We start from the raw sequence: 24,672 nt of genomic DNA on the forward strand, positions 1-24,672 counted from the left end.
GGGATTGAACCGCGGTCCCTGATGCTTTGCCAAGCTTGTTCTAAGTAGGTGCCTTAGACCACTGAGCCATCTCTCCAGCCCCGATAATTTTATTTTTAAAACTTCATTTTAACAGCAAGACTTCCACTCACAGCCAATTAAATTTTAGAATTACTTGACAGAGAAATAGGTTGACTGTGATTTTCTTAAGAGACGCTAGATGGCGCCACATAGTAAAGATCAAATCTGCGGACTGGTGTGAGGGACAAGTAACCCACATTGACCTAGAACTTGAAATCATCCTGCTAGGATCCATGATGCGATTGGGAAGTCACGCAATTAATACAAACCACTAGCGTCAAATACAAAGAATGAAATGTTACCAGGAGACTTTAAGGTATACGTACTGAAATTAAAACTTAGATTCCTCTCTTTTCAATTTTTTAGGCCTATTTGTACCTCAAATAACAGAATTTTTAAAAATGTATTCTTCTACTTTGGGGGTAATAAAAATCAACAGATATGAAGGTAGAAAAATTCTGTCTTTAGAAGATGAGGTGATCCCTGGTATTGCAAACAAACAAACGAAAAACCAGTGATACCAAAGTGGTGCACACTTGTAATCCTACCACTTAGGAAGCTAAGGCAACAGGATCACCATGGGTTCAAGGCCAGAATGGGCTACACAGCCAGTAAGACTTTGTCTCTAAAACAAAACAAATCAAAACAACCACCCCAAAAACTATAATGATATTTTTTTACTATATTTCATTTTTTGTCCATTTTGAGCAATTACTTTCCTTTTTAGGAATAAATTTGACTTGTTTAATTTCAAAAAGAAGAAGGAAGAAGAAGAAGAAGAAGAAGAAGAAGAAGAAGAAGAAGAAGAAGAAGAAGAAGAAGAAGAAGAAGAAGAAGCAGCAGCAGCAGCAGCAGCAGCAGCAGAAGCAGAAGCAGAAGCAGAAGCAGAAGCAGAAGCAGAAGCAGAAGAAGATGAGGGCAGAAAGAGCGTAATTGGATTGCAGAGGCCAGCACACAAACTGGAAGCCCTGGGAGCGCATGGGGTCAAACGCGAGGAAAGGCTTTGGCCTTCTAGCCACGTGATGCTTGACAACAATGACCACACTGGCTATATTCTATAGATTTAGGTTGTTATAACTATCTAGTTGTTCGTGTTTACAAATAAAGTTAGAACTGTTTAACCAAACTTATAAATCTTGGGAGAAGTTATTGTTAAAAAATCTGAAAATTTCTCAAAAATTTGGAAAGCTATTTGTGATTATATTTTGGAACTGAAATTTTAAAGCATAATTGAACTTCATAAGGTTCATAGCTTTTGTAAAGTCAACTTACAGATAACACATGAAAAAATTATAATGATAATATTGTTACATATAAACTAGAATGCGTGACTAAGTATAAATGAGAACAATATGTGATTAAGTAGAAATGAATGGGGATTAAAATCATCAGAAATCTGAATGAAGTAAAAATTTAATCATATATTTTTGTTACAAAATATGTCAAAAGTGCCTTGTATGTGGGACACTGCTGATGCCAGGACACGGATGCAATGTGTCATGTAACAGCGCAGGGGATTTTTTTTAGACAGGGCCTCGGGGTCTTGCTCCCCGGGAAGGCATGGCGCACCCAGAGATTGAGCTCAGAGCCTTGGGCTGGCCAGGCAGGTGCTTATGCCTCTGAGCTATCTCCCCAGCCCAAGCATCAGAGCTTTTAAAATCCTGTTTTCTGCCTAAAGAAGTCGCCCATTTTCATCTCTGTATATTCAACAATTTTCTAGTGCTCAGCAGGTCTTTCAAAGATTTGTTGAAAGAATGCCATGTATAACATTAACCAATGTAGTGTAAATTAAAGCTTAAAAATGTAAGAATCTTGCCAAAGTTACACAATTAAGAAGCGGTGAATCAGAATTCACAGATCCAATTCCAGAACAAAAGTTTTTTTAAAAGCTGAACTACTTCCTGGAGGATTACCTTCCTCCCCTCAGTTCTGGGACAGTGTGGTCAGCAAGGCACCTTCCTTGACAGGCGCTGCCCGAGCAGGGGGCAACGGGCGGGGCCCAGGATGCCTCCGGCTGGCTCCGTCCTCACCTCCGAGCTGGCACCAGGCCTCACCACCGCTGTAGCTCCAGAACGGTCTGCTAAATAAATGTTCCACTGGCTTTTACAAAGATTGTACATTAACACTATTTTCAAGTTGTTCCTTGAGCACTGGACTATTTAGTTTTCTACCATTTGCACTTGATGGGGCAATTTATAGTCCTTGAAAACCGTAGTCTATTTTACTTAGTTTTCACCTTTATTAGTATGAATATCCCCTCTAAGAGTTGATATATTGTGTGGACTTGAAAAACTTTGAAAAGTTTAGAGGCTTAACTAAGTGAGTCAGCAGTTCTACTCTGGCAGGGCTTAAAGGACATGCCCTCGGGTGCTGTTTATGGGCTAAGGTGTTGTAATGGTTGATTCACTGTGTCAACTTGAGAAGTTCAGAAGTTGAACTAAGTAACTCAGCAGGGGCCCACGGTCCTCACTTAGGAAGCATCCTGCGCCTGTGCAAGAGGGGGGCCTGGCGATGGTGTGTGAGCTGTACCTTCCTGCTGCAATATAAGGGAGGAAAAGAGGCTCCCCCTCCTCATACTTGCTCTTGTTGCTTTTGCTGTCTTCTGCCACCCTGAACTGTTGCCTTTCCGCCATGCTACCCTGCCTTGAGCGGCTGATTCACAGACTGAAACCTCCACCAACTGAGCTAAATACATCTTCTTTACTTTTGGGTGCTGGGGATTCTGTCACAGCAATAAGTGAAAATTAACTCAGGCACATCCCCACAATTTGTCATTTTCATTGGGTCTATTGTTTTACTACTATTTTAATGACTAAACAGTATTACATACTTACTTTTTCTCTGACTTGGTCAGTTTAGCCAATAGTTTATTGGTATTGGCTTTAGATCTCCTCACTTATACCAGTCATTTGGTCATCTCCCTAGTTTAAGTTCATAAATACTAAGAGGGTAGATTTTTTTTGGTTTTGTTTTTTACTTAATTGGTACAAAATAGAAAAATAAAATTAAATCATGTTTAAACAAAAATAAAAAGTACCACAAAAAAAAATCTGAAACCCAGAAAAACAGGACAGTTCTTTAAAAAAGTAAATGAACGGTTTGACCTGTAGCCTGTGTGACCTCTCTCCGTGTGCAGCCTTGCCAGGTGACATGGACCAGTGAGCGGTCTGAGTATTTCCGGAGGCCATTTCAACACAGGGACAGCAGGGCGTAACTTAAATGTACGTGGAAGTAAATGCAAACCATATGAGTACGTAAGGGTAGCGATTTTACATTCCTTATATCACATCTTTGGTGCCTGCAACAGTACCTGCTTTGTGTTAGTGACCAATAAAAATGGGTTGAATTAGTGAACTGATTTTTGTTATTTATCAATGTTTCTAACACACAGTAAATACTTAGCAGCTTAAGGACATACATTTTTCGCTGTGAACAACTTTGTTCAGAGACTTGGCAATACTACAATTTATTATCATGAATATTATCTCCAAATATTCAGTAAAGTATATTTGACTGCGTTATTTGTGCAAGAAATTACTTGGCATATTATGTTTCATTTGAAAGATTTAATTCTATTTTGGCTTTTGCTTGTTTGCTAATATAGAAATCCTAAGTGAACTCTTTTTTTTTAAATTTTTATTTATTTTTTTAAACAACACTAGAGGTCAACCATAGATGTGGACCTCTAGCAATAAAAGCAGGATTTCAAGTGCCAGATACTCAGCATATTAGGTTTCCTACGTAAGTCACAGGGTAATAAGTTCTAAATAGCTCTAATGCGATCCAAAACCCTTTATAAACAGCTGGCACAAAACCATCATGAATGACTCTCTCTCTGGATGTAAATTTTAAAAAATATTATTACAGTATCATAGTCCCCACTAACAATAACTGGGGTACATATAACAATAACAATAACTGGGGTACATATAACAATGTCTTGTGAAATTAAGTGTATTTATTCTCTTACCAATAGCAAATGCTACCCTACTTTAGTAAAACCAAGACTTGCTTCAATCAATGCTGTTTTGTAAAAAGAGCAAAACAACAAATGCTGCAAATCAAAGCTGCATTACTTGGGTTAAATCAGTTTCTACTTAAAACTTAGAACTCAGGCTAAAATTTTAGTAGTAAAGGCCTCAAAGTAATAAGTGACAGGAATAGTGTTTTTAATTTGCTAAGCTTGATAACAAGCAACTGCTTAATCAAAAATTTTAAGGTATAAATTTGACAACTCTTTTCTTCAAACTTGACACTCCTGGGTTATTTTAATCATGACAAACCCTGTTAATACACATACACATAGCCTCATGCTAACATTTATCTGTATATTTTTAAGTGAACTCTTTTTAAAAAAAATATGTATTTACTTATTTGTATTTAGTACAGAGTCTACAGGGTCCCACTACACAGATCAGACTCCTAGTGATCCTTCTGTTTTCAGGCTCCCAAGCGCTGGGATTATAGGTGCACGCCACCACGCCCAGTCTCTAAATGAACTCTCGAATGGGGATTAAATGCATAAAATGTTGAGATAGAAAGGGAACCTCAAGTCAGTAAACTTTAAAATAATGAAGTTGACATATATATTAGTTAGATGACCTTAATGATATTACTAAAGTCCTCTAAATTTTTTGTCAACAACTGAAAATATTCTTGCATGTTATACTTTATAAATTTCAACAGCAAAGTACCGTGTATCAATTTCACTACAGTTCTACTTTCATTGTAGACTAAACCTTTCATCAATAAAAACTGACTTTCTTCTCCAATTTAAGCTTTTAGTCCTTGAGATAAGCTTTGTTACTGATCCGTGGCACTGGCTTCTTCTTTTTCTGCATTTTGCTGGATTAGACGACCAGAGAGTTTCACTTTACTTTAACCTGATCTAAGTGAGAGGTTCATTACTGTTTCCTTTTAGTACTTCAGTCTGCCTCACTTATAATTTTGTTATAACTATGTAATGATTCTCAGTCATATTTTATGTTTTATTTCCAGTACTTCTTAAAATTTGGTTTGTTTTCTATCTTCTGCTTAAATTTTGTTTTCTTTTGTACTGCTCAGAAGCTAGGGCATTGCACATGCTAGCCAAGTACTCTACCAGCAAGCTACACTCACTGTTTTTAAAAAGTTTTGAGAAAGTGTCTGCCACATTGCCCAGGGGTGTCTCAAATGTGCCATCCTCCTGTCGCATCCTCCTGATGGACTGGAAGTACAGGCATGTATCAAGACCTGTGGCGGTTCCTATGTTTTCTTTAACTATTTCCTCTTTGATAGTATAATGATGGACTTTTAAATTCTATCACTGAACATTTTTACCGATTTGTTCTAACTTATTAATAAAGAAATTAAAACTTTTTAAGTGCAAAAATGTTCCACCCTGTTCTTGATCACTGGCATTAGTTTAAGTATGCTAAAACCTATCTCAATCTATTTGGATTGCACTATAATAATTTAGTCACTAAAGCATGTATTTCTGTTTTGTAAATTAGAGTTTAAGAAAAACTTCCTTTTTTTCCATTTATGTATTTGGTACAAGGTCTTACTACGCAGCTTGGACTTGTTGTGATCCTCCTGTTTTCAGCCTCCCCAGCGCTGGGATTATAGGCATGCACCACCACGTGTGGACTATGTCACAGGCTAGCATGCTCTGGGGGTGGGGCAGGCACAGCATGCAGGACCAGGGATTGAACCTTGCACTTGTCAAAGCAGATGCTGGGTCCGCTGAAGTATCTTGCTGGCCTAAGAAAGACTTTCATGTGATGATTTAATTCTGGAGACAGTTTTAAAAAATATTTGTAATTATTTAATTGTGTTACCTTTTACATTCAAAAGAAGGATAAAGGAAAGGGTATATGTATTAGTTCATTTGTACAGAAATGTTCCATTTTACTTAATATGGTTAGTTGCATTTTAGAGGTATAGTAAGTTCTATTTCAAGCAATATAGAACATCAGATAATTTGGCACTTTTCTTTTTGTTTTTAGGACAGGATGTATGGGGTATACATGGTCTCACTGTGTAGATTGGACTGTCATAGTGATCCTCCTGTTTACAGCCTCCCAAGTGCTGGGTTTACGGACTCGAACCACCACACCCAGGCTCAGTTGGGATTACAGACAGGCACTACCCCACCCAGTCTCAATTGTTGTCTCCGCGTGCCCCGTGGGGTGGGACCAGCACGGCAGGCCCAGGGATCTAACTCCCAGCCCTTGCATCTGCCTAAGCAGGAGCTTTAATCCACTGAGCTATTTGGCCGTCCCTTAATTTGGCATATTTGAAAAAAATTTAGAAGTTATTTAGACACTGAAAAAAGAATATTTTACAGTTCTTTTACAACACATCTCTAAGCTGAAAATGGAAGGAATACAGAGAACTCTTAAAAGAACGCTATAAGGTAAAGAAACTCAAAGCTGGCTTGGTGTTGAAAGAATCTACCAAAGTCTACATACATAGATTCTACCCCCAAGAAGGCCACACTGTGAATAAGAGACAGGAGTTCAACTTGAAACTTCTCTTGAATGAAGCCCATTAGGCGACCCTCTTTAAGGCTAGAAAAGCAACAGGCTATTTCCTTATTGCAGGCTAGAAAAGATGGAAGAAAGCAAGATTATTCTGAAGTTGAAACTAGAGGAAAAATAAAAATCTCCTCTGTAAAATTATAATTGTGGCTGAGATTTAAATCCAAACTTTCTAATCTGAAAAAAAAAAAAAAAAAAAAAAAACTCAACTAGATACTTCATTTTAAAATGTTTCTGAATTAGCAGCACCTAAGATGCCCAGCACAAATGCATATCTGTCCCTGCAAAAGAATAGGAACTGAACTTAAAACAAGCCTGAAGATCACATTTTAAAGGTCCACAGAACAGTATGGCTCACAGTAAAGTTTTTTAAAAGGAAAAAGGAGGAAGCACATGAACAAATATGTCACTATGTGTGACAGATTGGTGAAAACAAGAAACTGATTCAGAAACAGTATAGAAGAGGTATATAGACAATCTTAAAAACATATCTAGGGAATAAAAAACACTATAATGAAGGGCTCAAACTTGCTGAAACAAACAGCAACATTGATGTAGTCCATTTTCAGAAAGACACTATCTTCCAAAAGCATCTTTTAGGAAGTGGGTGAAATACAGACATATTCAGACAAACAAAAAGCAGTTTCTCATCAGCATATTCTTGCTGACAGTGTTCTACAGGAGGTACTTCAGGCGGAAGAATGATGGGCTAACAGGCACACATACGTGAAGAGAAAACCAGTGGCAGTTATTTAGACACGCCTAAGAACTATGCATATGAAAGACTTAAGGCAGTGTTTCTTTACTAATGAGAGAAATCAAGAAGAAACAGGAAGAGAGCAAAGTACAGTGTTACCTTTGCAGGTAGGTCTGTGTTTTCATGAAGTTTATATTCCAGCAATACAGCCAGAAAAACCATCAAAATACGTAACTACAGACTGAGCCAAGATCCAGGAGAAATACAGTGGGATACAAATGAGAGACATTAGAAGAAGCTATGATTTTGCCAAGCAGCCTATTGTTTCCTGCACAATATGTTGAGGCAATGAGACTGAGATCCCATGGTGGGGAAAGAGGATGAGTGAGGAACCAGGGGCTCCAAAAAGAACCACATAAAGACCCTTAACCAGCCCCAAGAATTTGGAGTAAGGAGGCCCCCGACTTACATCTAAGAGGATATGATATCCTCCTTTAAGTTACACAAGTGAAAGATAAGGAAAAGGATTAGCATATATGTAGTTTTGAAATTATGGACAGAAAAGTTTTTTCTAAATCATATATGAGAAAGTTACTCCAGCATAAACAGTCTGTCAATAAGAAGGTAAAATAATCACTTGGCTACATATAGAACATGAGTTTTGGAATCTAAAACCAGTTGCTCTAAGGCAGTGTTCTGAGGAATGTCCATGTTTGGGCTCATCCCTTCTGTTCACATGAGCAGCTACCACAACTGCCGAGCTCAAGAGCCAGGTTTCAGTACACGGAACACCTGCCAAGCTCCTCTTAGACCTAGGTCCACCTGGACTGAAGAGCCACCTCTGCAGGCTCGCTGGAGGTCACCTCTGAGGGCATGGGAACACTGAGCTCGCGTACATGTCCGTCAATCACACAAAGAGTGGGAAGTTGTGCAGTTTTCTAAGAGGAAGATCTCACTGACATGGAATCTAAAAAGCTGGCCTCATAGAAACTGAGAGTAGACTGGTGGTTACCATTTCTGTAGGGGTAGCAATAGGTGAAGGAGGGGAGGAAAAAGCTGACAAATGGATCTTGCATTCCATTTAGACAAGAGAGAGAAATTCTGGTGGAAACCACGCAGTACGATAATGGCAGATAAGTTATGTGTTGTGCATCTCAAAAGCTAGAAGGATTTTAAATGTTTTCACCATAAAGGAGTGATAAATATTTGAGTAGATATGTGTAACCCTATTTGATATTACATAATATACACATGTATTAAAATATCACATGGCAAGTTGTTAACATGTACAATTTTATGAATCAGTTAAAATAAATTTCATGTAAAGTAAAAAATCAAAATAAAACTAATGCTTTGGAAACATTTTAAATCAATGGAAAAGTGTAATATCTATTTGCTATTTTGGTGGCTTAGCCATTTAAATACTATCAGTGTTTAAAATACAGCTTAAAATGGGGCCGGGGAGATGGCTCAGTAGAATAAGTGCTTGCCTGGCAAGTGCAAGGGCCTGAGTTCAATCCCCAGTTCCGCCAAAAAATAAAAATAAATAGATAAATAAAATAAAAACAAAAAAAATGCAGCTTAAAGTCTTTGGGTGTGGAAGTGGTAACAATATCTGAATAATGCACTTTATTAATGTTTCCTGTTTGCTTCTGAAGCAGAGCCAGGGGAATACAAGCATGGGTGAGTGAAGGACCAGACCCTACAGAAGACTCTGATCTCATGGAGTAACAGACATAAGTAAGCTAATACAATGCTAGGAAAGACAGTGACTGCAGAAATAAAAGAGACTTGGGCCGGGGAGGTGGCTCAGTGGAATAAGCACTTCCCTGGCAAGTGCAAGGGCCTGAGGTCAATCCCCGGTTCCATTAAAAAAAAAAAAAAAAAGAAGAAGAAAAGAAAAAAGAAAGAAAGAGAGACTCACTTATGAGTTAATTAATTTAACCAGTATTATTCTGCAATTACTTTTGTACTTTGTATATTATTAAATAAAATTTAAAGTAACACCTTTTTACCTGTTTCTATTAACATGCGATATAATGTCAAGAACTCGTATTTTGCTTATTCAAGAATATAAGTATTGGGGGCCTGTCCCTTAGCTCAGTTCTTTAAGTGGCTGCTTCCACAAAGCAGTCAGGCTCAGGTTGCTGCAGTTCGATCCCCACAACTCAAGCCAGCCAAACCTGCCTGAAGGCATTTGGAGGAAAAAAAAAAAAATATATATATATATATATATATATATATATATGTATTGCAATAACACAACTCAAATCTCAAGTACCATTCCTGAACATATAAGAATACAGATGTCTATCAAATACATTTATAAATGAATTTTAAGCTAGAAATGAAAGTACTAAGATTATGTTAAAATGTTACGTACATGTTTTTAATGTCATTACAAAAATCAAACATCAGTGACTGAACACGCTGCAAATGCTGGCGTGTGTTGCAGCTGACAGTAGGCTCCTCCCTCCTAAAGCCACCCAGATGTGAGCACAGTGGCAGCTGAGAGTCCACATGGGCCTCAGTGGTCACTGACCCAGCTGCTGTAACTCTGGTCCAGGGCTTGGGCAGAGCTGAGCTCCAGAAACGTGTACCTCGCACGGATGGTGCTGAGCACTTATCCGTGCCTTATTCTACCACAGATCACACACACGAAGGGCACGAGCTGTCCTCTGGGGCAGCCAGACTCTGCTGTGCAAATAACTGGTAAAAAGCAAAACTGCTACTAATCTCACTTTTGATGCAAAACACTACACACCAAAATGTAAAGAAACAAATAAGTAAATAAATAAATATGTATGAAGATTTTACATCTGAAAGTTTCCATGCCATTTTTGACAGGCATTAATTACATATAGAAACAAAATACAAATAGGCTTAATGTACTTAATAACTATAGTGAAGATGTCTTTTATTTGTAATATAGCAGTGTTTTAAAGAGCTTATAATATTTTTCTCTAGAACACCAGAATCTAAATATAGATACTTACGTTATTGCACTCTCCAAGGAAGTACAGTGCAAATCCATCAGCTTTTGTGGCTGCCAAAGTAATAAAAAAAAATCTCAATAGAAAAATATAATGTACCAATTCTCAAAGGCCATTTGATAGAATCTGCTAAAGTAACCAGTGATCATGCAGTAAACATCACAAAATAATTCATGGCTTTATAACATTACTAGAATAGCTTCATACATTTTTTCATTAGAGATTACAAGTCTTATGACATTCTCAAATGCAAATCACAGGCAACATACTATGCAATAATATATTTGTCATCTATTGGAGAATATATTTTTAATTCAAGAATTATCTTTAAATTTGCATGTTAAGAACATCAGGATTGTCAGGGGGAGGGAGAAAAAAAATGAACAGAGAACTGGTATTCATAACACTGAATCACTGAAATAAGCATCAATCCAAAGGAGTGGTCTGAACTCCACGTATCCACTGAAGCAAATGTAATTGCACAAGATTGACTCTGGGTCACTGAAGGCAATAACACAGCAATGCATAAGGTAAGTCTTGAAGGAATTACACACATTTTACTCAATTCCTTTTTACTTGCGGGTTTTTGGGTAAGACTTAGCTTCTCTCTTCTGTGATTTCTCATCATTAAAAGGTAACAATATCAGTATCATGAGATTATAATGAAAATAAGTTAAAGCATGTAGTATGGATGAAAAAGTACCTGGACACACTAAGGTACTTGATAAATGTTATTACCACCTCTATTATCAACCACAGATATCTTTTAAAAAATCATGTCCCCAAAATAGTGCATCTTTCTAAAAAATATTTTCTGATATAACTTCCCCATTCTTATCACAATATAAGGCATTTTTAGAGTAAAACCGCCATCTTGCCAAATAAATTTAAAATGTTAGTTTTCTCTAAAAATTAATGATTTTAATTAGAAAGATGTGAATTCAATTATGAAAGCCATAGTATGTTCAATTTATATGTTAGGGAGATACTTATTTGAGTTTAGATAATGTAGGAATTTTTTTTTTTTCGGTTTGACCCATTCTGGTAGTTTCATGATAAAAGTTTTAGGCTCCAAACTTGGTCCAGCCATAGAAGTACATGAATGACATTGATCTACCTTTTAATATTTCAATTTTTTGACAAATGTTATAATGTAAGAAAAGAATCTTCGGTCCAGTCTTTCTAAGGGAATACAAAATATTTCTTACCTACTTTGATGATGCTACTCAGCTCATAGAGGAGCAACTGGTTGTCTCCACCTGTGTCCAGCCGCTGCTCAATGTAGCTGTTCAGTTCATATACAACTCCTTGCATATTTGTGTCTTGGTACTTTGAATAAAAATAGCAAAAGTAAAGTCAAATAAAATACAATTATGATTCTGCAATTTGTCAAACATGCTATTAATATGCAACTTCATATGCTGATAGTTATTATGTTTTTATAGTGCATGATATAAATATTATAACTTATTATACAACAAATTAAAAATTAAAAGCTGCCATGACTTATTTAGAGCTATCTATAAACTCTATTTCCATTATTTATATTAAAATATGAAGTTATAAGGGGCCAGGGAGATGGCTCAGTGGAATAAGCACTTGCCTGGCAAGCACAGGGGCCTGAGTTCAATCCCTGGTTCTCCCCCCAAAAAATATATATAGATATAGATATAAGATATAGATAATAAAAAATAAAATATGAAGTTATAACTCCAATTCCAAAATTTTACACATAATAGCAACTTGATTAATAAAACCAGTACAAAAGTCTGTGGAGTGAAACACTGACACATTCCAGGAACAGCCTCCCCAGGCACACTGGAAACAGCCTCCAGGCCCCAGGCCCCATCTGTGCAGCTTAGGAACAGGAGCGAGAGGCTTGGGTGGCAGCTGTAGTCCCCATGGTAGCCGCACCCTCGCAGCATGGCCGCAACATGGCATCATCACAAGACAAGTGGCAACGGCAGATGCTGCCACCCTGCCCAACGATAAACTACACTGAATGAAAACATGCCTTCTAATTAATCTCCCTGCTACCAGGCTTGCTTTGCTCAGCCTACTCTCCACACAATTTTAGAAATGAAACTCTGTCACTCGGGGCTTAGCATGCTCCTAGTATTTCTCACCACAATTTCAGGACCAGCTTCTCTCATGATGGCCTCCCACCCCACAGTGTGGTCACTAAATCTCTGGAAAGTTCCATCTCTCACTTCTCCATCCCTCTGCCTTCAGGGTTTCAACCTGGTCATCTCTCTGTTTGTTGACAACTCCTTTACTTTTATCCTCTGTAGAGCACCATGTTATTTTATCCCAGCAGTGAACATACTGCATGTAGTTAAGTCGGTCTTCAATAAGTGTGCAGTGACCATCCTCATGATCCACAGCAGGCACTGTGCTATACACGAGGCAATATAGAATAAAAAAAGCCAGATTTCTGTCCTTAAAGGGCTTATGGTCTAGTTGCAAGACTATCAAGGTATAAGTGAAAGGCTGGGGAGATAGCTCAGTAGAATAAGCGCTTGCCTGGCAAGCAAAAAGACCTGAGTTCAATCCCCGGTACCACCAAAAAAAAAAAAAAAAAAAAAGTGAAGCAAGCTTTTCAATGGGTACAGAGTAGAGCTGCCATGCTCAGTAAGCTGAACTCTATTCCCAAAATTGATGTATTAGTCTTTCTGTTACCAGACACAGTACTTGACACTCATAACTTGAAGTGGAAGAGTTTCCATTTGACTCATCATTTTTGAGGTTCAGACCATGGACAGTTGGGCCCATGGCAGAACAAGGCAGAGGGCATGGCAAATGGCAAAGCAAACATGCTTACTTCACAGCAACTAGAAAGCAGGATGGGGAACAATGCCAGAAAAGAAAGTGACAAGGACCATACATATGCTATATATATAGCACCCAAGAGTATGCCTCCATGACCTACCTAAAAATATGCTCCACCAGTCCCCAAGAGGGTCCCAAAGTCAGTCATTTAGGCTGACACTTTACCCTAAGTTCCTCAGGTAGCCTACACTAAATAAAGTTCCCTGGTATAAAGTCAAAAACTCAGAAAGACTGGGATAGTAGAGCTAAGTAGCTGTGTAGGCCTGTGTGCCCATCCTCTAGTTCTGCCTTTTGGGCACTCCTCCACAGGACCTGGCCCTGCGTTGCAGGCTAGAAATTCATGTGGGGTCTGCTGCCAACAATTGTGTTCCTTGTGTTCACCAAGAAGAAATCTCTGAGTAGCAGGGATCAAGCAGCAGCCCTCAACATCTAGGGACAAAGTAAATGTTGTTAAAATAATAGACACACCTGAAGCTGCAATCACAGTGAACTGACCAGTGGAGATCTTCTAAAACTGGCAACCTGTCCACGGTAATGCATTCCTGGAATTGAATAGGGCAGCCTACTGTGGTTTTAGTTTCTTCATCTGGCTAACCAGAAAAAATTCTGGCTTAAGTGAACAAAAAATAATTTGAATAAAACAGAAAACCAGAATACTTCAGTGAATCCCTATAACTTTTCTTTTCAATCAGGAAAGTGGAGGCCAGGCCTGCTTGAAAAACAACCAGAAATCTATAATGCAGATCTTCCAACCTCCTCCTCTCCGAGAAACTGATGAGCACCTGTCTGCTCCATAACTGTGTGTGGAAAGGCTTATTTACCTGACTGAAGGAGCACAGGACACTCACTGTATGCTGATACTAATTTTTTTTAAATCTTTTATTTATTTGGTACAGGGTCTTACTATGCAGCTCAGACTCTAGTGAACCTGCTGTCTCAACCTCCCCAGAGCTGGGATTACAAGCATGTGCCACCATGCCCAGTTTCGGAGGCCAGCATGGTGGGCCTGGGGTTCAGGGACTGGCACAGCATGCAATACTGGGAACTGAACCCAAGTCCTTGCACTTGCCAGGCAGGCACTTGGGTCATGAGCTATCTCCCCAGCTCTGCTGATACTAATTCTCAACTCAACCACCATTAACAGTGTATCAGGCAGAGAGATTTAAAGAGATTGAGGGGATCAATGAGCTAGAGCCCCAGGGCTCTCGAGCACACCCTCCAGAGATGAAGGGACTCAAGAGGACTGAGTCCCAGTGGTTCTCAAGCACACCCTGTGTAACCAGTTTTGTAAGGAACATCTGGAAAAAGACACATGCAGCAACTGGCAGGAGTTCCACTCTGAGAACACTCTCATCTAGGTAGGTAAGCCTTGGAGAAATCCAGGAGAAAAATCTCCAAGTAGAGAACAGAAATACATTAATGAACATGACCTTAAAGCAGCAAAACAGAAACACACCAGGTGATGCTTATGTTCTGACAAAAACTTCCAAACTCACTGACTGCTGTCTTTCAGGCCTTGCTTGCCATGGCCACTGCTTACATCACTCCCAAGCAGAGGGCTTGAGAGCTAACGAAGGCCACAGCTCTTGGGCGTGTGCTCTGCTCTCGCACTGCCGTGCTTTGTGCCTGTGTGGCAACCAGCATTTTGAGGTCTGACGTCCTCCCTTAGCCTTGTAGATCCTCCCTGCTTTGTTGTACACTCACACCCAGGAAACCACTGGCTATACACTACTTCTGTGATTTCTTATTGCTAAAATTTTATCTTGTTAGCACTTAGCCATTACTTTTCCATTATATTCTAGCTTAAGGCTTTTTCCACATCCTGTGCTGCTTCTATACATAACTGTAAAATTACATAGAACTTGTACAAAAGTTATGACCACTTGAATACACATGCCTTGTAAATGCTGCTTCCTTTATCATCTATTTAAAAAAGAATCTTATTGGAACCACTTTAAGTTTTGAAGACTTCTAGATAAAATAGTCTACTCTAACACAACCTCTCTTCTCTACTATTAATGAGAACCAGTAGTTCTGTTTCACCCCAAAGTCCTGGGGAAGAGTTTATCTGAGAATCCCAGTCAACCAAAAGGAACACTGAGCCAAGAGACAGACACTAGGGCTGGCAAGATAGCTCAGCAGACTAAGTGTCTGCTTAGGCAAGTGCAGGGACCGGGGTTTGATCCCTGGCACCACATGCTGCATCGGCCCAGGCCCCAGGCATGGTGAGCTGGCCACCAAGACCAAGCTTGATAGTGCATGTCTGCAATCCCAGTGCTGGGGAGGCTTACAACAGGAGGATCACTACAAGCTCAAGCTGTATAGTGAAACCCTGTACCAAATATCTACATATATAGATATTATATAGATTTAGATATAAATCTATATCTAAATAGATTTATTTAGATATAAAATAAAGGTAAAATAAAATAAATTTATTTTATTTATAAAATAAAGATTTATAAAATAAATCTATATCTACTTAGAGATATATATATATATATATCTACATATATATAGAGAGAGAGAGACAGACAGACAGACAGACAGACAGACAGACAGACAGAGAGACTAGGAACTTTGAATCCCTAGATCCAAACATGCAAAAGTCTTTATGCCTAAAATTCTATTCCTAGACATCTGTTACGCATGAACAAATACAGTCTTTGAATTGCTCATTTTTTTCTTGGTGAGGGGAGCTGTAGCTGGTTCTAAGATGGATTCACAGTTATTTAGTAGGATCCTTATACAAGTGACAAACAGGCTGATTCTTTCCTTAATATGTGACAATAGCATACTAAGCCTAAGCCTTTTAATAATGGCTTGTGTGCAGTGTTGAGATCAATAGCCAGTTGTTTTCTCTCTCTTTCAGACAGGAAATAGATTGTCATAAACAAGTGAGAACAAGAAAACATTCTGGGATAAGGACAGTTTATCATGAGAATTCAGATTCCATTTCTCTGGGCTTTTAAGTTTTCTCCTTTGTTTGACAAAGATGGATTACACTGACTTTAAAACACTTTTTGCCTTTAACTTTTCATGATAAGCTATGACCTACTTTTTAATTTTTTTCTTGTTTATATTAAGCTTCAAGTTCTAATCTTCAGCTTGACAGAACGTTGATACATCCTGCTTCCTTTGTTACTTATTACAGTTGTATGATTATAAGAGTGAATGTTTTACTAAGATTACTATTCTATTTGATAAAATATTAACACTCAAATATTCAAATTTTAATTAATTTTATTTACTTTTAAAGATTTAGTGAATCTTTCAAACAAGAATATAGTGTAAAATTTAAATTACATGCAAGTGTCAAATAATAAGCATAATTACTCTTTGATATTAACTTTATAGTTACTTTGCTACTTATTGGCACTATTTTAAAAGACTACGTAAGGAAGTCCCACACTGAGGAGATGCTTTGAGGCCCACTGCATAAGGAAAGCTAACTAAGAAGTGAATTCAATTGAACTGAATACTTTTAATTATATGGTTTAACTAATAAAAGAAATTATACTAAAACTAATAAAGATGTTAAAGAATTGTGTTTGTTTAGTGTTTTTAACCTTAGAAAATTTTGTTACTGCCTTCCTTTTAGGAATTTATATAAAAGCTAACACTGTGTATTACAATGACAGAATGTCAGGCAAATTAGAATTCCAAGGCAGAGCAAGTTGTGTGATGAGCAATTTCTCAAACTTTAGAAACCTATTACACACCACCACCTTTACTTTCTATTCCCTTTGGATTTGATGCTTTTTATAAGAGCAACCGCTAAAAATGTGACTCCACACAAATATGACTCCAATGAAAGGATTACAGTAATCTAACATAAAAACTGAACTATATCAAGATAACACTAAAACTGAGAACTCTGTCAGGTTCTGTCTCACAGATATCATTGCTTCTCATAAAATTTTTAATATACCATATTCATCCCTGTGAATCTGGACACAGTCTAGGAACCAACAGAATGGCCACTCTCTTGATTAGGGTAGGGTATGGGATATTACCTTATGAGACACAATAGTAATGATCTCAATGGCTCAAATGGAACCCAAGAGGTGGCATAACAAAAATAAGTATTTCTACACTGGTAAAGTTAATTAGAATTGAAATTTAAAAGATCACTTATCCAGAAGAGTTTAGAAGCAAAACATCAAATGGACATTTATGATTCATTAGCCCCAAGAGTTCATAATCTTATGAAATTGAAGTAACAAATCCTAGAGTGACAATGTACTGGGGACTTTTTGTTTCTTTAATTGGACTTGTATAACATTTTATTGACAGAGTTTTTATCTTACAGAAAAATATTGACAGGGTTTCTATCTTACAGAAAAGTATGAGAAACACCTGTTTGTGTACACCTTACCCAGAGCTTTAGGGAAACACCTGTTTGTGTACACCTTACCCTACCCACCCAACCCCATTACAAAATTCATACATTGACATCTTAACTGCCAAATAGGAAATAAGACATTTGAAAGAGAGTAAGAGTAGAGTTTTAATCAATGGGATTAATCCCTTTACAGAAATTTCAGAACTGAGGAAGAAGCCACAAGCCAGGAAGCACTCAGGGCCTGAATCTGCCAGCCCCTTGATCTTGCCGTTCCCAGCCTCAAAACTATAAGAATATTTTGCTGTTTATAACCCATAAGTGTATGGCTCTTCACTATAGTGGTTGAAATAATTAAGATGCCCACATTTTCCCTAATGGCTTACAGTTCCATCTTATTTTATCATTTTCAGTAAATTCTAGCAACCTACCCATCTATTATATAGACATAACCAAAAGCAGTATAATTAATTTTTCTCAACAGTTAAGAGCATGTTGATATCCTTCTCTACCATTGAACACTTCATGTGTGTTTTCTAAAAAATAAATTTCTCTTATGTAGTATAGCTTTTTTTTTTTTTTTTGGGTGGAACTGGGGATTGAACTCAGGCCCCGGCCAGGGAAGTGCTTATTCCACTGAGCCATCTCCAGGGATTGAACTCAGGCCCTTTTGCTTGCCAGGCAAGTGCTTATTCCACTGAGCCATCTCCCCGGCCCCTGTAGTATAGTTTTGATGATAAAAAAATTTAACAATGCTTCCACAGTAACAACCAATTAAAAATCCCTACGTTTATTTAGCTACTATCCCAATCATGCCACTTATAGCGGGGCCCCCATGCCCTGGCTCAGGCTCAAACACCAGATCATACATAACCAATATATGACCAATCCTCGTTAGTGTCTGTCACTAAAGAGTGTGGAACAGTTTCTCAGCCTTTCTTTGTGTATATTGAATTCGATATTTTTGAAGAACACAGGCCAATTTGGATTCTTTTAATGTTTTCTCAAGCTTAGAACAAGGTTCGCTTCTGGATTCTAATGCAATGTATTGATAAAATTAGAACACCATCATCCTTTCTATAGTTATTATCTGGAGCCCCACTAGGATTGGCACTTGGTGATTCATTCATATGAAAACGGACCCTGGAGTCTTATTTTCTCCAGTAGGAAATGATCCATTAATGGTGCTATTGGATACTCAAATTATCCCAGATGTGAGCCAGAGAAATCTCTTCAGGACAGCCTCTGTATCCTTTTGAAATGCCCTCATGATGCCTCCAACACTTCATTTGCTCATCTCATACCTGACAATCTTTGGAAATGACCACTTTTAATTCTCAAAAAGTCCAGGTTCCTTTTAGTGAACAATGATACTTAAAATCCAAAAGCTGCACATATATATGCACGCTGCTGTCTTAATCCTTGGATTCTCTTTTATATGAATATTGTATGTATGAGGGAACATTATATAAATATAGATTCATATACAAACATAAATGCATATAGAGGTATGCATAAAATGTATGTAATTATATGCTTATATATCTCTATACAAACACATACAAATATTAAAAACCATTACCTTCTGATAATACCAATAAAACACCACAGAACATTCAAATTTTCCTCATTTCCATATCTGCAATGACCTCATCCAAAAGTTGAGAAATCTGGCCATCAATATCCTTAACATATTGACATATTTTCTTGTCTCATAAAAAGTTTCAGAATTGCTAATTCATGCCATTGAAAATAACAAATGCATTACAAGGATGTTAATATTTCTCATTTAGGTGAAATGTATACAACTGGAAAAAAAAAGTACACAACTGAAATTTTAAAAAACCCTGAAATGTACAACTTACCACATTTTAACAAATGGAAAAGTCTTATACATCTTAACAAGTTACAGAACAAATCACTCCTTCTAAAGTTTTTCTCGCATCCACCTAAAATATTATTCTCAAAGTAGCCACCCTCCTTGACTTTTTCATGACATATTAGTTTTGTCTATTTTTAGAATTATATGTAAATGAAATAAATAATATGTAGTGAGTCTACTTAATAAAGTGATAGAACCCTCGTGAGAGGCTTTGTATCTACAGTACGTTCCTGTCTCTTGCTGACAGCCTTCTGTTGCATGAATGTGCAGCACATTATTTATCTGTCCTGCTACTGTTGGACAACTGGCATGTTTATGTTTCCAGGCTGGGACTATAATGAATGAAGCTGCTGCAAACATACTTACACAAGGCTTTTTGTGAATACTGGTATTCAATTATCTTAGGCAAATATAAGAATAAAATTCCCAGGTCACAATGCAAATGTTATACATAATTTGTTAAAGGTATTTTAGTACAGAGTCTACAGAGTCTAACTACACAGATCAAACTTGGGGTGATCCTCCTGTTTTCAGCCTCCCAAGCACTGAGATTACAGGTACCTGCCACCACACCCAGTTTCAGCTGCTATCTCAGCGTGGCACAAGATGTGGAGCCAGGGAATTGAACGTTGCTCCTTGTGCTTGCCTAAGCATGTGTTTCAGTCTGCTGAGCTATTTGGCTGGCCCTTAAGCTTAAATGAAATGGCCAAATCCTTTTTTCCCAGGCTTTCTATTTTTTTCCCCCCGGAACCAGGGATTGAACTAAGGCCCTTGCGCTTGCCAGGCAAGTGCTTATTCTACTGAGCTATCTCCCCAGGCCCCAGGCTTTCTATTCTTAACAATAAAGTTATCAGAATGATTTAGGCATTTTAAAGCAAAGTAAGCTATAAATAAAGGTCAGTTACATTACATAAACACCACAAGTTGAAAAAGCTTACCTAGTCTTAAGAATGAACAACCCTGCACAATTAATGCAACCTGTGAACTTCAGAGGCTCCATCAGAGCATGGGAGTGTTACAATGATGCTCAGCCCTTCAAATACTGTTTTTAAAAGTTTTAAAATACTAAACAGCAAACCGAAAATTAGGTAGATACTCATCCTGAGCCTATCCTAGCCTTATGGTAGAAAAATAAAAAGCAGCTGCCCTCCCCATCATGCACAGCAATTCAGCACGTGGAAAGGCTACACACTTGAAATGAGGCCCGTTGATGGGAAGCATGGCACAGAGGCTCAGAGAAAGTAAAATTCAAAGAAAACCGGAGAGACGAGGGAAGCTAGAAGAGAAAAAAACTAGCATGAGGGCAGAGGAGCAGCAAGCAGACGTGTGGCCAGGAACAGTCACTGTGTCACTCAGGAATGACCCTGACAAGGAATTCACTTTAAAAGTGGTGAAAACAGTCAGGCAAAGACTCTAGAAGTGAGGCAGCTTTGAAAGCACACCATCAGCTCAATGCAAAGAAGAGAAATAATAAAAATTCAGATTCCTAAAGAACATTATAGTTTTCGGTAGGCTTTTTTGATTGCTAACTGATATGGTTTAATACAAAAGTTCAACAGGATGAAAAGTGCTTTCAAATAGTAATTTCATTTAACAAAGAGGACCCAGGCAGGATACATGAAATTAAATACTTTAAATTCTTGATTGATAGAGCAAGTAGCTTCGGTAAGTTTAAATTCTAGTACACATTTCAGGGGCAGACGAATAATGAGAAAGTGAAGGAAGAGAAAGATGGAGCCTAAGCACTTTACCAAAAAGATGTATTTGTATTATCAGTATGCATATGTCATTTATACACAAAGATTTCTTCAGTAATGTGTCAAGCACTATTAAAGTTACTAGTCTAAAAGAGTTTAAATGTTTGTTGGGGGAACTAGATAAACAAGAAAACAATCCCTGATGGTAACATCTCTGACAAAAACAAAACTCTCTTTGTTGCCATTTTTCATTAATAAAATGAAATCTAGGAACAATTGGATTTTATGCATAACCACAATGTTAGTAGACTGCTACACTCTTTACAATGTGAAAAATGTGCCCCAAATAATAATCTTTAGCAGCCTTTGATCCAATGGACTCGGACTAGCTATTTGATCTTAATACTTTTCTTCTGTTATAATAATTTTCAAAATCTAAAATCTGGTGTAAGGTTTTGGCTGCCAAGAATGATGTAATAAAACAGGTGGCAATACAAAGTCTTGTGAAAGAGGAACATGTTTAATTCCATTTTTATTTTTTACTTTTATTTGCATTTATTTTATGCTTAATTTATTCCCATGCCATAAGTTTTAATTTCTTCAGTTTCTTCTGGGATATCTTTCTTTTCTGTGCAACTTTCTCCTCTGGTTTAGAAAGTTTGTTTCTTTTCAGTAAAGATCATCTCAATACAGCAAGGGGAGCTCAGTGATGGATTAATCCAGCCATGAGCTCTGTGAGTACGGCAGCGCATCTTGGTGCCTTGTTCACCTGGATATGTTCAATAACCAGAGAATCTACATCTAAACCCTGAAGTACAGCGTTACTCTCTGCATTTTTAAGCATGTGCAGCAAAAATTCAGCACTTTCTTTGGCTTTCAGGCCCTGCGTCCCGCCCCACTGTTTGGCCTGGGCACACCTATCAACTCCACCACTGTAATGCTGGAATGGCACACATTGCTTCTTCAATGTGACATCCTTCAGATACTTGGGGGCCTTTCAGATATGCATACCCTTGATGGTGTGGGCAGTATCATGCATGTTCTTAAAGTGAACACAAAGATTTGAGCCTCTTCCTCTTGATTTGCAGGGTTTTCTGGGTCAAGAGAGTAGCAAACCATTTTCACAGGTCACCTCAGGCTGCTCACAGAAAGAGGACAAGCAATGGCTTCTGGGAGAGTTCCTAATTCCATTTTAAAAACTTTTTAGTCATAATTATTTGACACTATTTTTCAGATTAAATACTTTTTGCTCCCTGGCACTAGGATTAACAAGACCTATCTCCTAACCATCATCATCAATGTTATCATAGAATCAGGAATGAAGTTTAATGAGTAGCCTATATTTATAATCTGTTATTAAGATTACAGGCTTTGTATTAAGTACAAATAAGCATCACTTTCTTTAGGAAATGTCTTCCAGCATTTCAGTAATACGAGCTGCCTCTAGATAGCAGAATGATGCATTGCTCATTCACAGTTGCACTGTGAAATATTTCCACCTGATGCACTGAGGAGGCTAATGTCCTTAGGACTGATGCTCCCACAAGGCTTCAGCGGTTCCTGCGGTGTGGTCTATCACCAGCAGCGGAGCTGTGCCAAGAAAATTTAGGCTGAAACAATTCATGAATGATGATGAGAATTTTTATTTCAGGCTTTCACAAAACATGGATTTGAGTACCAAAACATTTTTCAAGTTGGAGACCATAGGCTTCAGCTGCAGGCATCTAGTGAGATTTTCTGGATTCAGGTAAAAATAAAAATAAATAAATAAATAAATAAATAAACAAACAACCTCCAGCTTTAGGGCCATGTATTTCTTTAACAATTCTTTCTGTTATGTCTTTGAAAGGCCACATCCCAAGCTGGTCCACACTCAGTTTCCAAATGACCTCGCCTGGGTCCATGACTGCACATGCTACCTATGTGTTTGTTGGTTCTTCAGAGGCCCACAGATCGCCACTCTCCTGCATCCTGCCTTCAATGATCCATATTTCTAAATCTCTCAAAGTTTATAGCTTTAACTCAGATTGTTTATTTAAACACCCTGATTTTCAAAATCCAAATTAGCAGAGTTTCGCTGTATCTGATTGGGACATTACATCTCTTATCTCTTCCTTTAGCTTCTAAGCCTTACAGATCTGCTACCAATTGTCCAACATGGCAGGGTTTCTGCTTGCCCTCCAGGAACTTGTTGATAAGTATTACCTGGAATAGTCATAGCTTGATTTATTATTGGAGAATATATTATATCCAATGGGAAATTGTATATGAAGGTTCAAAAATACAAGCTTTCCATCCCCTGCTCCGTGTGTCTTCACTTCTACCTTGGGGTCTATCATGATAGCCCCATGGTTGTCAGCCAGATGGAGGGAAGATGTAACATGAGCAATTCTTGCATGTGTCTCCCTACCCCAGCTATTTATAAGGACACCTTACTTACTGAATATTGAACACCATTTTAATGTTATTTTATTTTATGTTATTTTATTTTAATTTATCTTGTGGTACTGGGGATCGAACTCAGGACTTTGGGCTTTCCAGGCTGGTAAGTATGATCGCAAACTGTGAGAAAGCACAAGCCTCATACTACCATTAACTGCATTCAAGCTATTTATTTTATTTTATTTTATTTACTTATTTGTGATACTAAGAATTGAATGCTATGCCTTTGAAACTGATTGAAGATTGATAAAATAAATCAAGTACATTAACTGAGATTTATACTTAAGAAATTCAATAGTCACTAAAAAATTGTACTGGAAAACATGAGCCAGTATCCTTTCCCTTGAGTGAATTATTTTGTTTTATGCTTCACTAGACTATAAAGTCAATATCCAAGTTTTCTAAAACATTGATTCTTGCAAATTTTTTCTGTTTCCTGTGTTTTATTTAATAAGTTATAACTGATTTTTCTGGTGACAGCTAAGAAAAAAAATAATTCTTTAGGAGAAAATCAATGCAAAATAGCAGAACAGCTTTAATTGCTAGGGAAAAGGCAGTGGCTCCCTGGAGTCCCCGCTGAGGACTCCTCTGATCATTTAGAGTGCTTTATCCCACCACTTTCGTTGTCCTGGAGCATCAACTTTTTTCTCCCTTCTAGTTGATTTCCAAATATAAACAAGCACGCAGTCATTTGCCCAACTTTGAGAAGAAAAACTGATAAAAACAAAACGTCTCCTTTAACACCCAACCATTTCCAATGCACGTTTGTCCTATTTTTAAGGCAAAACTCCTTAGGACAACTGCCGCTCTCTACTGTCAGTTTCACTCTTCTCACTCTCTCTTAAACTCACTCTAATCACTCGAGGGAAAAGGACCCACGTGAAGTCACCAAAACATCACACTGCCAAACCCAAAGGTGAACATTCAGTCTTCCCTTCCCTTGAAACATCACCAAAACAGGACCTGATTTCTCTCTTATTTGAAGTAATTTCTTTAGAACTCCAGGACACACATGCCCCCAGATGCACATCTTCTGTTGCTTTACCAAGTCTTTTTCTTAATCTGTTTTAGATTAAGAAAGGTCACATCCCAAACTGGTCCATACTCACTTTCCAAATGACCTCACCCAGGCTCATGACTATACATGCTACCTCTATGTTTATTGGTTCTTAAATGATCCATATTTCTGAATGTCTCAAAGTTTTTATC

General features: G+C 37.8%; 1 protein-coding gene across 2 annotated transcripts in view; it reads right to left on the bottom strand.

Moving 5' to 3' along the window:
- Pde10a (phosphodiesterase 10A) overlaps nucleotides 1-24,672 on the bottom strand; it is a 340,101-nt gene that overhangs the window by 114,874 nt on the left and 200,555 nt on the right. For both annotated transcript variants that reach the window (XM_012512701.2, XM_023706496.1), the window contains exons 4-5: nucleotides 11,480-11,600; nucleotides 10,275-10,324 (exon numbers count right to left, since the gene is read on the bottom strand). In XM_012512701.2, the coding sequence (XP_012368155.1) occupies nucleotides 10,275-10,324; nucleotides 11,480-11,600 (171 nt within the window). The remainder of the gene's footprint in view (nucleotides 1-10,274; nucleotides 10,325-11,479; nucleotides 11,601-24,672) is intronic.

This window comes from Octodon degus, unplaced genomic scaffold, assembly GCF_000260255.1.
Source record: "Octodon degus isolate 3935 unplaced genomic scaffold, OctDeg1.0 scaffold00261, whole genome shotgun sequence".
NCBI lineage: Eukaryota > Metazoa > Chordata > Mammalia > Rodentia > Octodontidae > Octodon > Octodon degus.